This window comes from Lingula anatina, chromosome 1 (assembly GCF_051362555.1).
Source record: "Lingula anatina isolate TDL-2025a chromosome 1, LinAna3.0, whole genome shotgun sequence".
NCBI classification, from domain to species: Eukaryota; Metazoa; Brachiopoda; class Lingulata; order Lingulida; family Lingulidae; genus Lingula; species Lingula anatina.
This window is the reverse complement of record NC_141767.1, coordinates 60,867,437-60,882,960: the sequence shown is the minus strand read 5'-3', so window position 1 is coordinate 60,882,960 and position 15,524 is coordinate 60,867,437. Positions and strand designations below refer to the sequence as shown.

Below are 15,524 nucleotides of genomic sequence, written 5' to 3'. Positions count from 1 at the left end.
CCTTATAACTACTGTATACGTTTTTTTATGACTGTCCTACCTTGAGCGGGCTAAAAGTGTTAATCACCATTATTATTATTATTATTATTATTATTATTATTATTATTATTTATTCATTTATTTTCATTTTGTACGTGCTTGTGCAGGGGCGGATCCAGAGCTATTTTCTGACAGTCTTCTAAATTATCTTTGTTGATCCATCCTGTATTTTTGACCGTCTTCTGAGAGAAAAAATTAGATATCCGTCAATTTAAACTTGAAAATCTGACCGTCTTCCGGAAGACCCAGAAGACGGCCTCAATCCACCCCTGCTTGTGTGTGCGTGTGTGTGTCTGAAGAACAGTTTACTACTAGACGTGACTACCGCAAGTATTGATAGAGTGTCATGATAACGAGAAAGCTTTAACGATGACGCACATTTCTTAGAAAACTGCTTGTTTAAATAAGATCACGTGGCATCTTAAATCTGGTCTACATGCGGGCGTTACAGTATCCAACCCTGCACGTTATAATTATGAGACATGGTTAAAGCATTTTGAAAGAGTGGAAGCACAAAGGTTTGAGAGGAAAAGGTAAGAGAATAGTGTTTTTTTTAATCAGCCAACATTAAGGCGAGTTGCCTTAAACCTTAACGTTTTTATGACTGCACTATCTTCAACGGGCTTAACGCGTTTCTCACTCATGATTGTTATAATTATTATTTTTTTATGTTTATTTTCATTCGTTATTTATTCATTCATTTTCATATATGTTTGTGTTTCTGATAGACAGATTTCTATCCAAGTATGGTGGCCCCTATTGGATATTTCGACTTTTTGAGTTTTTGACTTTTCGAGTTTTTCACTTTTCGAGTTTTTTGCGCGTAGGAAAATATTCAGAACGGAGCGCGTGCGCTGAGATGACGTCGCGGTCGAAATTTTGTAAATTGCGTAACCTTCGGGGGAGTTCAAGAATTGCCTGCATAAGTACCTGGTGAAATTTAAGACATGGTAGCAGAGTTAATTATGTGTATCATCGTGTGTGATTTACCTAGAAGAAGCAATCAATGAGGCAGATCTCCACGAAGTCGGCCAACTGGTCACTTTTAAATTTGGCCATAGCAACACTTAACATTTTTAGATATCTCATGTCACAGAAACTGTGCAACTTATTCACGTCAATTGAAGGTGGCTTTTTGCATGAAAAAATTGACTATCAAGTGTCATTAAAATCTAACCTGGCAACGTTTTTTACCAGTCGGGAAAAAACTCCGATATTAATTATCATTATTACTTATTAATTACTTATAACTTATTTTGTCTTATGTCAACTTTTTAACAATTATCGCAAGTGTATTTTTATTTAAGAAAATCTATGTATTGGCCTCAGTGAGACTTGTATGGAGTGACAGATGAAAGAAAAAACAACTATGTACATGTATACTATATATATATATGTGGTAATTTATTAGCAACAAAATAGGCATTTAGACCATTATGCCCATGAAACAAAAGAATTTATTGCACATTTCAGGCATGCAACCACTTCTTAAATGCTTGTACCAATTTCAACATTCAATTTAAATTTTAAATTAAAAAAATCATATCATAATAGTACATGTAGCTTCTAGCAGATGTATCTTAAATCAAGTTTTTCTAATTAAAATTTATCTGTCTAAATGGGAGTGTACCCCTCAGCTAAATACTATTTTAATTTTGCAGCAGCTAAATACTATTTTAATTTTCCTGTAACATTACAATAACCTTGATGTTCTCAGCAGATGAGATACTAGTATTAAATAATTTTTAATCAGTTGAATTTAAACTGCACTGATGTCACTTGCCATCTTTATTTATATCAGGCTTTATCTTTGGTAATAACAAGGCAGCAAAGCTGTCAAATGTACAGACAAAAAGCAGGAAATAACAAAATAGGCTACTGTCAATTCTGATGCAAAAGTACATTATGTTAAACTGCAAATTCAATATCAAATTTTTTAAAATTATGCTCAACAGGTAATACCAATGTAAGTAAAATGTGTAACAAGCATAAGGCTTCAGGCCCATGGGAGTTCAAGTTCACACTTTGAAAATGTAAAACTTCTAGAAAAAGAAGTCAATTAGACTGCTTTTCCAACTCAGGCTGCATTTTAGTCCTGTATTTCTTTTTTGAAAGTTTGGCAATCATAAGTAATGTCAGTAATTTCAAGTCATAAATTTTATTGAATTCTCTATAATACATTGTGTCAATTTTGAAGAGGCTGAGTAAGGCTTGTTTACCTGTCGCATAAAGAAGCCAGTGATAAGGAAGTGTATGGAGCCATTGGCTGGAGTACGTACTAAAGTGTGTAATATTGAATAGAGAGTCAGAATGTACCTGAGCAGGCAACGAGTTTACATTAAACGATTGAAACTGGTCATTTTTGTCAGTGTGGATTTCCTCTGTAGCATTTAGACGTAAAGATTTCGACCGCGAATCTGGAAGGTTATACTAAAGCGTTATCCTATCTAAAAGTTTCCAACGGTGTCCGTATTTCGAGCCTCATTCTAAATTACGTTTATATCTAAATTTGCGCGGTTGCGGACAGCGTGTAGGCCTTTTAAAGTGCAACTTGGTAGGTAAAAATGAACTGTAGACTATGCTGAAAATAAAGCTGACAACCGGACATACATTGCCCACCCTTCGTATTTTGACATTTTACAGATCGTTTCGTTAATTACATAAGATCGTAATATTGCATTTAGTACAAGTATTAATTAAGCTAAATTCACTATATTTCTTTATTCACTTTCAAGTGCGAACAGCCATCGAGTTACTTGTACATGTACTTATCTGATATTTACATGATGTACCAGTACACGACAGATAAATGAAGGAAAGCAATGTTTATTTGAATTTTTTTCTCAATTTACGTCAATTGAAGTGATCCCAGCAGTTACCCAACACTCTGTAGACAACACATTTAGCAGCCCACATTCCTACAAGTATTAATTAAGCTAAATTCACTATATTTCTTTATTCACTTTCAAGTGCGAACAGCCATCGAGTTACACGTGAAATGTATAACATATAGGCCTACATGTATAAGGTATATAGAAGAAGAGTAATTTTAAGATCTTTTTATATGTATACACATTGAATACATTCACTGTTAGATGTTAAAATACCTTATTCATGTCCTTTTTTATTAACATAAATGTACATATTCTGGTTTATTAACAAAATAAAACAACACAATACGAGGCATTGCTCTCCAAATATAAGATAGGCCTAGTTTAAATATTATTATAACCAAGACTTTGGGAATAAAATTATTTGGTAGGTTTGTAGGTCAATGTGATGTAATGCTCCCCCTCTGATCTGTGTCCATATAGCCGTGAAGTCTGGTGTCCACTTGTTGGATTAATTAAAAAGGGAGACTCCTTGTGGTTGCCAGCAAGTGCTTAGTTATAAAAGTAATTTTAGTCTGCAACGATAATTTTGGATCAATTACAACTGTTAAATTTAATTACAGGTGCACCTGTGGGCATTGCCAAATCCTGCCAGGTGTATCAGAAAATATTTGCTGCCATGAAGTGGAAATACTACAGATGAAGAGCAACGAGGAGAATGTCCTCTCTTCTGTGTGTGTGTGTGTGTGTGTGTGGCTATGTGTCGGTCTTACCCAGACAATCTTGCATGCCCATGTGCCTGCTTGGTTATGATGTTGTCTAACCCTCTGAATGGTTTTCATGGAACAGTCTAACCTTCTGGCAATTCGGTAGATCAAAACTCCCTCCAACGTCAACCGCTTTGTAAAATGTATCCCTCTCACTTAGGAGTCGCATATTAAAAGTAATTCAATTCAAAAATAATTTAAAGGGTCGCGCTAGGTAGGTCAATCTTCACATCACCGATTTACACGATGATCAGTTGCATAATTCTTCTTCTTTCTTCTTCTTTTTCTTATTTATTTATTTATCTATTTATTTATTCATTTATAATTATTATTAAATTTGAAACCCGAGGGTTGGATAAATACATTCTTTGCATCATAGTTGAATAAAGTTACTAAAGAATAAAAAAGTTAAAAGACATATGTTAACAAGTTTTAAATAAAATAACTAAAATGCAAGGTCAAAGATGAAATAAAGCGTCTATCAGTCATTCTTTGAACTTGTATATCGCACGGGCTTAAAAGTCGATCATTGATCGTTTGGTTTAAATTTTGAGCCTTCTGGATGTCTAGGGTCCCAGTAATGAATATTTGACATTTTGTTTTGGTTGTAAAAGATAATGCAATCTATGATCCGCTTCATTTGATAATATCATAATAAACAACATTTTGCATGCATTGAGCCGTCTTTCACTCAGTAATTTAAGTTCACAAGCAGCGTCACATTCAAGATCAGGATAAATTATCTTAACAGCTCTTTCTTGACACTTTTCCTCTAGGGCAGTATAGTCATTTTTTTTTTTTTTTTTTTTTTTTTTGGATGATTTTGGCTACATGTACCTTCCATGTGAGGTCATTAGAGATATTTGCATTCTTGTGTTTAAATGATATGGCCATTTGCTGTATTTAATCGCATATTGTTCTTCCTAGAGCAGTCCCATATTGTGTCAGCAGTTTCCTGTCATTTGCTTTCACCAAATTGTCTAACGATCTCAGAAACTGTTGCGTCATCCATATACTTACGACACAAAGATTCAAAGAGGTAGATGTAAATCGTTTATCATCAGGACAAAGAGCAACGGACCCAGCCATGATCCTTGAGGTACCGAGCCATTTATTTACTGCCACTCCGACCTGATTTGACCAAGTTTGATTCACTGTCGTCTTTCAGTGAGGTAAGCGGCAATCCAGCGAACAATCACAAATTATATAAACCCATAATTGTTAGTTTGTTAATGAGCAGGAATGAGCTACGTGATCAAAAGCTTCCGGACATTTTTTCAAGCATGCGCTACCAGTACCATCAAAACAATAACACCGACCCTAACACAAGCTGGTTCTTTTAAGTTTTGAATTTCCATTACCTGGTCATTTGCAACAATGTGTTCACAATTGTTTCCCGGCAGATCAGATCAATGTAAGATAGCTGCCTTAACTGCCTTTAAAAAATCTTCAACTGGCTTGTGGAACCTACCGGGCAATGCGTCTACAATTCGAAGGCTACAAAAGTATTTCAAAAGGAATAATGAAAGATAAAACACTCAATTTAGATTCGAAAATTATAACAATAAACCTTTAATTTATTTTTGATTATGGGATTACCCAATTTCGCCCTATAGCAAGTTGTAACTCCTTGCTTATAGTGACTTCAGATGCAACTGAGTTCAACTAAGTGCACTTTATTATACTTGTATTCTTACACTCATAATGCTACAGTTCTCATCTATAAGCAGTTAAGTAAATATTCCATATTCACCAACTTCCATCCATTTGTATGATCGTGTGTCAATTTAATTTGTGTATTTGTATTGTGTTACATGTAGTTTGACACTGTGCAAGTGTCCATAATGTGCATTAGTGTGACTGAAATTTTGTTAAGTATTACATTAGTGCCAGTTTCTGTAAGAATTAAAAACGCAGCTATTGGAACACCGTTTCTTTTAAATTGTTGGGTAAAAATAAATCAAGGTCAAAAGTGGAATATATTAATCAATTAATATTTTGAGCGTTTTGTAGTTGAGCTTGAAATTTAACGTCCCTTATGCTTTCCCATATAAATTGTTCAGGCAAACCCATATCCACTGGCAATTTTCTAAACATTATATACTGTAGATGATTTACATATGTATAATAACCAACGTTCAAACCAAGGAATTATATATAATTCCTTGTTTATACTGGGCGAACCGCTATGACATGTACCCAACATACTGAGCTTGTTCCTCTATAATATGGAATCTCTATAAAGCTCACCAAGTGATTCATAAGTTATGAAACTAGTAATAAACCGGTTGTTTGATAAGAAAAAAAAACTTATGGCAAGAGGAAATTTTTGAGATCCATTGCGATATGTAGTGCAATAAAAGTAATCGGTTGGTCTTAACAGCCCCCCCAAAAAGACTATCAAAAGACAAAATTGCTCTAGTAATTTATCAAATGTAAACTTAGAAATAAAGCTTCCGTCCTTATACTTGTGTGAGCGTGTGTTTTATCTTTTTTAAAGAAAAAAACTGTAATAGGCAATGCAGATATAAACTATTCGAGTGCATCTGAAAAAGCCAAATCACAAAGAGTATATATTCAATAGATCCACATTAAGAAAAAACTTTCCAGTTTCACCTAATTTTTACTTAAATTCACTTGGCTTGGTGATAAGGTGGGCAATATAGAGACACTAAGAGAGATGAATAAAAATTTAGTGAAGTCTATCGGCTTAGTGAGTCACTGTCACAGTAGTTTCGTTATGGGAAGAATTTACATTCGAGCCCAATAAATAACCAGCAGGACTGATTATTACAAGATGTGAACAAACAAGTTTTCATCAGCTATTCCCCTTTATTCATTCAAATCAAAAATAAAATTACATTTCCCATCACCATATTAAATATGCATGACAAAAATAATGTATGATAACAATGACTTAACAACATTGGATGGATAAACCATAAAGCGTAAATTTCTGTTTACAGTTGTGTGAATATACTACGCTATTCATTTTTTCATACAAATTTAAAACGTTTCATTATGGGATGCATAGCAGCTAATTGTTTTCTTCGCAAATGTTCCTTTGAATGAAGTTTTTGCTATTATCCGTTTTACTCTAGAAGCCAAATCCATTTTACCTCAAAAGAACATATCCATGCACAAGAGTCGATTGCACATTTAAGTTCAGAGATGAATTGATAGCCAGCAGTGCTCAGTCCGTGTTGACAATTTCCATTGTTCTTACAATATATTTTTTAATTTATAAGATATGTCTTTCATACAAATAACAATTTACTAGCTCATTTAGTTCAAGGAAAAAATCCTTCTTGCAAAACACCACTTGTTAGTACCACTCCCCCCTAAAATTTAATATTCACAAAAGATAGTCAATTAGTTATTACACACCGAATACTGGATACTACTAAACATACACCAATCAAATTGATAAATAACAGCTTATGGAAGGTATTTCTTTCCTTTAAATCTTGGGATGACATGCAAATCTCGAACATCATCATGGTTGAGAAGCCAGCACAAATAACGCTCAGATCCCATGCCCCAACCACTGGTCTTCATTGGCTTCTCTGTGCGCATATCTATGTACCATTTGTACGAACTGTGAGGTACAGCGTGGTGGTCCAAAGCCTGCTCAACTTCAGTTGCTGTAGCATGACGTTCACCTAGACCAAGGGTTTCTCCTAGGCCAATCAAAAGATCAGCAGCCAGTGCCTTCTTGCGTGTATCATCAGTATAACATTGGTAGAAAGGAACTCCCAAGTGGTCCATCTCTGTCAGCCAAATGGCCCCTCCATACTTATCAATCAGAAAATATTCTCCCTTTCTAGTTACCTTTTTCCCCATTTCTGGCTTACCAGGGACCACATCTTCATAGCAATCATCGGTTGGAAACATTGCAATCGCTTGGTCCACTGTGACACGTGGCAGTGATTTTCCACCCTTCATGATTTCAACGAGTTGCTCTGCGTGTTCTGTTGTCCCTGCTGTGGCCAGGATAAACTGCCTGTGTGATTTCAGCATGCTCTTTGTCAGGTGATAGATGTAGCCCTCAGCAAGACTGATTGCATCATCCAACTTTCCGAGTAACTCGCATTCTATATGGTAGAACTGGTTCAGATGAGTTGCATCAGGGTCCTCTCCACGGAAGCTTGGAGATATGTAGTATGTGCCTTGAAGGCCATCTTGGAAACGCAAGAAGTATTCTAGGGTGAATTGCATGGAATCTGCCAGGAAAATCTTTTGCCCAAACAAGTCGATTTCGACTGGCTCTGAATCTGATCCCAATCCCATGGGAGAAGAGATGCAATCAGTGGTCAGTGGGGTCAGGGCATAATTGTACTTGCACCGCTGGTTGAAGTAGTCAACTGTGGCATGGAACAGCGTGTTCTGAACCTGAAAGACATTTTGGTACCAAGTACTGCGGATGGCTGCAATTGAATGGGTCTCTGGGTCTTCCCAAGATTTAGGTGCTGCAATGGAATCTGTTGTTAAAAAAGAATGCAAACTTTTAAGTTCATTGTCATCTGCTTTAGGGCCATCTGCAGAGGATACAAAGCCAAGGTAGGTCTTGCTGTACTCTGCCTTTGAGTTTTTCCTTGTTTTGCTTGTAGTGCTGTCGGTAGCAAACACAGGTATAAGCTTCACATGAGCATAATCGATTTCACACCCTTCAAAGATCATTGCACAGTGCAAAGCCCCAAGACTCTTCTTAAGTAAATTTGCTACTTTATAGCCAGCAATAACAAGCTTTCTGTAGTCTTCATTTTCAAGGTTGAATATGTCACTTGACAGGTGCCTTCTTGGGGCCAGCACTGTAAACCCAGGGGTGTTGGGAAAGGGTGTCAGGAAGGCTATATGGTCTTCATCTTCCCAAACCCGCCAGTGTTCCTCTTCATTTCGCACAATTCTGGCAAAAAGGTTGTTATCTGAAGATTCACCATGGAAAACATTGTTTACATTTTGTAATGCTGATAATGATGTTATAGACTTTTTGATGCGATCAAGTTCTTGATTGGAAAGTCTGGGGCCATTTTTAGATGATACATAACCTGGGTATTCTTCATTATATTCTTCATCTGCTGATGTCACTGGTTCCCAGACTTGACCCAGACCGTGCAGAGGCACAAGCTTCATGTGAGCTGGAAGCATTGGTGATGGTGCAGATACCATGGCACATCTCTGTACTTTAAGTTTCTTTTGCAGAAATGGGACAATGCCATGGACTTCCATCATCAAATCTTCATAATCTTGTAGGGGCATTTGGAACAAGTCAACACCCATCTTGGTAGAATTTGATGTGATAAGTGTGACGCCTGGTGTTGAAGGGTACTCATGAAGATGGACATTGCATCTTTTGCCATCTTTGATTTTGAGATGATCTCGTGGCATTGGACTCGGGCCTGAACCTTTCATCATCACTTCTGAGGCAATGGCTCCATTTTTCTCCATAGATGCAACAAACATGACACTAGAATTAAACTCAACTGCAATAGTGCCATCTTTGTCAATTGCCACAATGCCTCCCTTGTGGTTCTGGAGGTTTTTCTCAAGGGAATACTTGCAGGCCTCTTTAATAGAGAGCTTTTTGTAGTCAACCAACTTGGCAACATCATGAGCGATGGCATTTCTTAGGAAAGCTTCCCCATCACCTGAGCATGCAACAGCAACCTTCTCATCAGCAAAGCAACCAGCACCTGGGATTCCTGTGTCACCAACTCTTCCCTCCATCTTATTCAGCACCCCACCAGTGGATGTAGCTACTGCAAGGTTACCATATACATCTACAGCAACAGCACCAACAGTCTGAGGATCGTTGTTGTTTGATGCGGAAGATGCGACTTGCCTGAATTGCTGTTCCCTCATGAATGTTTTGAAGTATTTGTTTGGTACAGTAGCCAAACCATTCTCTCTGCAAAGGGTTTCAGCTTTTTCACCGATTAGAAGAACATGTTTGGTTTTGTCACAAACCAATCGGGCAGCTTCAACTGGGTTCTTCACACTTTTCAAACAGGCTGCAGCTCCACATTTTCCAGTTTTCCCATCCATTATGCATGCTTCAAGCTCATGCTCCCCGGATGCATTGAGCACAGCTCCTTTGCCTGCATTGAAAAGGAAACAGTTCTCCAAGCTGACAACAGTGGCCTGAACAGCTTCAAGACTAGGTTTCCCTTCAGCCAGCATCTTAGAACCAACTGATAATGCAGCCTGCATTGCAAACTCAATCAACTTCTTAGCTTTGTTGTCTTGCTTGAAGTTCTCACCAGCACCAGCATGAAGAACGATGGAGAATGGACGTTCACTTTTGCTAGACATCTGTAAGCTTTCCAGAGCACCCATCTGCTTGGCAAGAGAAAATGGAACAACAATCTGCATAACAGCATCTATGCTTTGCCTTAGTGTCTCCAAAAAGCTTGAAATATGGCACTGATAAAAGCCCTTGGCTGCAATTTGAAAGGCTATCTTGTCTGGTTTAGCATGGTAGGCTACGCAAATTTGATTTGGGGCATATACATTTGCAACAGAAGTAACAAGACCTTTAACACCATCATTACCTGTGAAATATACCTCTGGTACCTGAAATATCTTCAGGTATGAAATGAGGGTGGCATCAACATTGGCTGCGGTCAAAAGGATGTTACGCAATGCTGCAATATGGGGTCCGAATGCCTTGCCTTGCTTGGTTTCTCTAATCAGGTTCTTATGCATTTGAGTGGCAGCAGCAAATTTTTGAAAGAGAACGCCATGTGGTTCTTTGGCTATAAGGGAATCTATGAAGGTTCGAGATTGGTCTGTAACTGGCATTGTTGGATCGCTTCTCCCTTCTATAAATCGACGCACATGGGTAGGTTCCACCATCAAAATCTTCAGGGTGTTTTTGGGCAACTGCAATGCTAGCTGGGTAGACAGGTTCATCCAAATGTCAATCAATCTTTGTTCCCGTATAAGGTTCATAATGTCAGGAAGCATGGGTATATCTAGTTCACTCACAATGCGATCACTGCCATTGGTCGGGATATTTGTCTGGATTTTCTTTTGGTCTTGTGTTGAAATATGGAAGTCCAGGGGACAAGCTGGGATGGATGATATTACAGGGTCAAGGTTTTCGTCGAATGAGAGATTTTTAGGGAGGTAGGTTAATAAATAAACCAAGGCACCTGGTACCACTGCATCCACACTAGTGTGTTCTACTAGCATACCTGTCTTGCCATCCTTATACACAACAAGGTTGATGACTTTGTCATAGTAACACTGCTGGGTATCATTCCCAAGACGGGTGGCCTCTAAGATTTTACTCCTGGTATCTGGTGCACTTTTTTCCTCCAAGCTGAGGGCTAGGATGGCGCTCTCCATGACATGGATGGCATCACTGGCACCTCTTTGGATCAATGATTCCCGAATACCAGCCCATGTTGGACGATCAAGGGCTGAAAAAGGAGCTATGCTAGGTGGGGCACCATCATGTCTAGTAACTGCTTGCAGTTGTCGGTAGATTTTCTCTAAGGAAACAGGTTGGCCATTTGGTTGGATGACATCGACCTACATAATACAAAATCATTTATAGCAAGATTCTCCAGGAAATTGTAATGAGTCTTTCACTGTTGCGTCGCTTGTATCAGATATGCCATCTGTTTGTATTTAACATTGATCACTTCTACAGAGAAACATTGATATCCAAGGTGAGTTAAAATACAAATGAAAGAAAAAAACATTATCAATTTCTAATTTTAAAAAAATACCTTAAAAGCTGCCCCTTTCTGTAAAACGACAACGTGTTGAGAGTCGGTAAATGTAGCAAGGGTGTCCATTTCAAGCCCGGGAACTCTGCATGAAGACAGCATGTAATGAGCCTGGCTTGTTTCCAGTTGTTCTCCTCGTTCCATTCCAATGCAGTTGGTGAGAAGTTCCGGCTTTGCCTGTTGTGTAATTTTTGTTACATTGTTCATTTCATCCTTATCTCTCCAGATAAAAACTTTCACATGAAGTAGGGGCAGCGAATTGTATGTCAAAATATTGCAAAATAAGTAAACTGTACGTTATTTAGATTACCCTACATAAAAAATCAATTTTGGATTGACGAATTCTATACATAGACCAGGAGATTCATGGGAGGTCTTCCACAAATTGAACAAGTTAATATATTTTGATATCATGTTAAAATATTCTAACTGCACTGAAATTTCAATATATATCTTGGTTCAAATATAAATACTAAATCAACATTTTTTAACCATATCAGTACAAAGGCTAAAGGAAACTCTCACCTTGACACAAGCTGTAGCGTGCAACAGGGTAGCAGCCCTACGCAGCTGGTCGCTATGCTTCTCGTCGTCCTCTAAAAGAGCGGTTATCACCGTAGAACTCGGGATTGGATATCGAAGGGACAGCAGGTTTTTATGGAAACCCTCAGTGGCCCAGTTATCCTTGTCTTTTACAGCCTCGGTGAAAGCTAATTGTATCTTCTCCCATGTTCCATCATCTTGCAATGCGCGGAGCCTGCTTTGGAAGTCGTCAAACCTTTCCTTGTCCAATAGCTGATCCATAACACGGGTCAGCTCACTCAAAGTGGACTCCAATGTTGGGACAGGGTATTTCAAATTAGTCATTTGCTGCAAAAAAAAGGGAAAAAAAAAGAAAAAAAGATAGACACATGCCGTAAAACAATTTTTTCAAAAAAAAAAAATAAATAAAAAATAAATAAATAAATAATAATAATAATAATGCTAAGACACCTTTAATAAAGAGGGACGTTATAGGATTTATTGAAATACATATCCGTTGAAGCAATTTCAAATATATTTTTTGTTAGCTACAGTAGCCTGACGTGCGTTCACCTAACCAGTTAGATTTATAGATATTACGGTTTAACTGCAGGATAGGTAAGCTATAGGTTTTAATTATAAATATATGTAAAAGGTCTAATAGAGTACGTTCATGGGATTCATTCATTAGAGGTATTTTTTTATTATCATATACATAAGGCAATAAACGACGAAAGGATCTCATGCCAAGGGTTTCCCAACAGTTGCCCAACACGTCCATCTGAATTCGACGTAGGCTGTAAATATTTACGGTATTCATACGTTATTATGCTTTTGACACACGTTGAACCTACGGCGGCATACGTTGATATACTGTAAACTAGTATGTATTACTCAAAAGGCAGTACATACGCCTTGAGGCACAAATACGCCCACCATTCATTTTCAATTTTTAAGTCCATAGTACATTTTAAAAATTTTCATTAAAAATAAGCAAGCGGAAGCATTTTTTATCAAGTTAAATTAGCGTACATCAGTCTAGCAACTGACTAGCTTTCAAATAACTAGCTTGCGGCTACTTTCATGGAGTCGTCCAATTTTTAAAAATTGAAAACCTTTGTTACATCTTTTTGGTGCATGTCAATATTTTTAGTTGTTTATTATATATATATATATATATATATATATATATATATATATATATATATATATTAGCCCTTAATAAAATCATCGATTTAGTTTCATCCATCATTAGCAAATAAATATGGCGACGGGGTTAAGTTAAATGTTTCACAGGAAACACGGCAAAACTGCATTCTCATAGAAAGTAATTTGAAAAATCTTCGTTACCAGGCATTGTGAAAAAATATTTTTGAAACATAACAATAGTGAAGATGTTTTAAACTTAATATAATCATTTGTTTGAATTCGATGCCATGTGTCTTCTTAATTTGTCCACTAAAAACCTGCCGGGCTGCAACGACAACATTTCTATTTTCAAGGAAGCCGCAAGTGCGGATGGTGTGTGGCAACTGAGACTGACAGAGCTCCATATGATGACCTTTCAACCAACAAACTGATTTCGTCGAAAACATGACACGCCACCTGTACGTAATGTAAAATACACGCCGTAGCCCGTCAAGACTTATGATGTCAAAAAAATCGCACGAAAAATCGCATCTCGAGTCCGAGACAAAAGTATTCTAGACTAAAATTGTCATGTTACATAATCCATGTCCGTCGTTTAATTTATGATACATATTTTTATTTAGCGTTTGAGGTGTAATAAACTTGCATAATATACTAAAAATGAAAAATATCGAAGATAAAAAAATATCCGGTAAAAAAATAGTCCAACCCTCGGGCTAGCCCCTACAGTACAGCATCCAGCTATTGTCAACCACTAGGATTAACTTCAATTTCTTCTTGATGAAAATTCAGGTTTTAAAAACAGTTAAATTACGAGAGAGTAATTATCGAGGCGCAACAGAGATAGTTACACTCTTGTATTTGTCATTTTTTAGATTACTTCCTTCAGTAGGGAGATTTTACAGCAAGTAGTCATTAATTGCAAAGCGACGGTTTTTTTTCTGAAAAAGTGGACTTTTTACTTTGAAACATTCGTGTACCTTGATCAAATTTTGCCCAGAGCGGACTTTTCCCGACCAAATGGCCGGCTCGTTCGAACCTCCCAGATCCCCCGATATGCAGAAAAAAAATATGATATGAGTGTTCTAAGATGACAGGGATTAATAATATATCAATTTTCTGTAAAAATTTTTCTGATTTTTCTTTTTTTTTTTTTTGTCAAGAATGATTGGGATACGAACCAACTTTTTTAAATATAAGCATAAAACGCACACTGTATAAACAGTGTTTTGCTTTTAAACACGTATAACACGATGTTTAAGAGTCGCACTAAAGCAGGTATAAAGAAACACTATAAGCGTTTGCCAAAAACTCTTATTCACTGCCTTACATGCATTATATTGGAGAACAGATATAAATCTATAGTGCTCAGTGACTAAATTTATGAACATTTACACACATGTCATCTGACGAGTGACGTCGTAATTACGATTTTGGGATAAAAATGTGAAAATCGGTTTCTCTAATTATTCCTCTACCTGAGCACCTACGAACACCGTTCGAACGCCAATTCAATGACACCATTTAGTACTCAAAAACCCTGCCAACGATTTTTCTTTAAGGCATTGGTTAAAATTTTATCGTTGATAAAACAAAAGAATGCCTTTGTTTAATAAAAAAAATTGTAAACAGGGGCTCATAACTTCATAAGAAAAACATTAAACCAAAATGACGCACGGGATTGAAGCTCATACACTAGTCGTCAACTTCGCCGATTTTCGAGATAAAATCTTGTTCGGGGATGAAGTTACGCCTTATACCGATTGTAATATCACCTCCAAATAGAAAGGTGTTAAACTGACAATAAAAGCTTTGAGTTGCCTATGCATGTACATAGCTAAGAAAAATGCTAACGCCAATATTTTATATTTCTGAGGGAATTTTTATTGTTTTAAACCAGCACAAATGTAGATGGATCATTGCATAATTAAATGCAAGAAAATCCTAATTTTTGTTATCTGGATGATAATAAACCCTTACAGTAACCTTAACAATATCTTCAGACTACAGACTACATTAATCGCCGCGTAAATTTATAGCAATTCGGTCTTGAATTTTGTTCCCAAAACGTACAGTCTACTTGAATTTCTTCAAACTTAAATTAGAAAAATAAAAATGCCATACAATAAGGTGCCAATCCATTATCAACACACGAAAATGTTTATTCTCTTTGATAGATATAATATTGTCTATTCATATAGCGCTCGAACCTTGCTGGGGAGTATAATGATGAAACAAGATAACTCAAAATGGTTATCTTGTTTTGTTTTCTTTGATATATATAGGCCCCCCATTTGTATTTTACTCACCTTTGTGTTGTCTCTTTTGCAAAAAACGTTCCTTCTGTGCAGCGTTATAGTTTATTTTTCTTCGTTGTTTTTTTTCCCCTTGTCTCTTTTCGAGTGATGAAGCCCGCTCGATGAGCACTGCTGTGTGTCGGGGTGCCTCAGAGCCCGTTTTTTATATGCGGTCAACGGAAA

At 36.9% G+C, this 15,524-nt stretch overlaps 1 protein-coding gene across 1 annotated transcript; it reads right to left on the bottom strand.

Annotated features, from left to right (window-relative positions):
* Positions 1 to 6,449: 6,449 nt before the first annotated feature.
* LOC106154348 (uncharacterized) lies at positions 6,450 to 15,523 on the bottom strand. The gene is made up of 4 exons (XM_087002974.1): positions 15,354 to 15,523; positions 11,899 to 12,243; positions 11,374 to 11,550; positions 6,450 to 11,173 (listed from the first exon to the last, which is right to left on the bottom strand). The coding sequence occupies exons 2-4, from the start codon at positions 12,238 to 12,240 to the stop codon at positions 7,076 to 7,078; spliced, it is 4,617 nt and encodes a 1,538-aa protein (XP_086859100.1). The 5' UTR covers positions 12,241 to 12,243; positions 15,354 to 15,523; the 3' UTR covers positions 6,450 to 7,075.
* Between the last annotated feature and the right edge of the window lies 1 nt (position 15,524).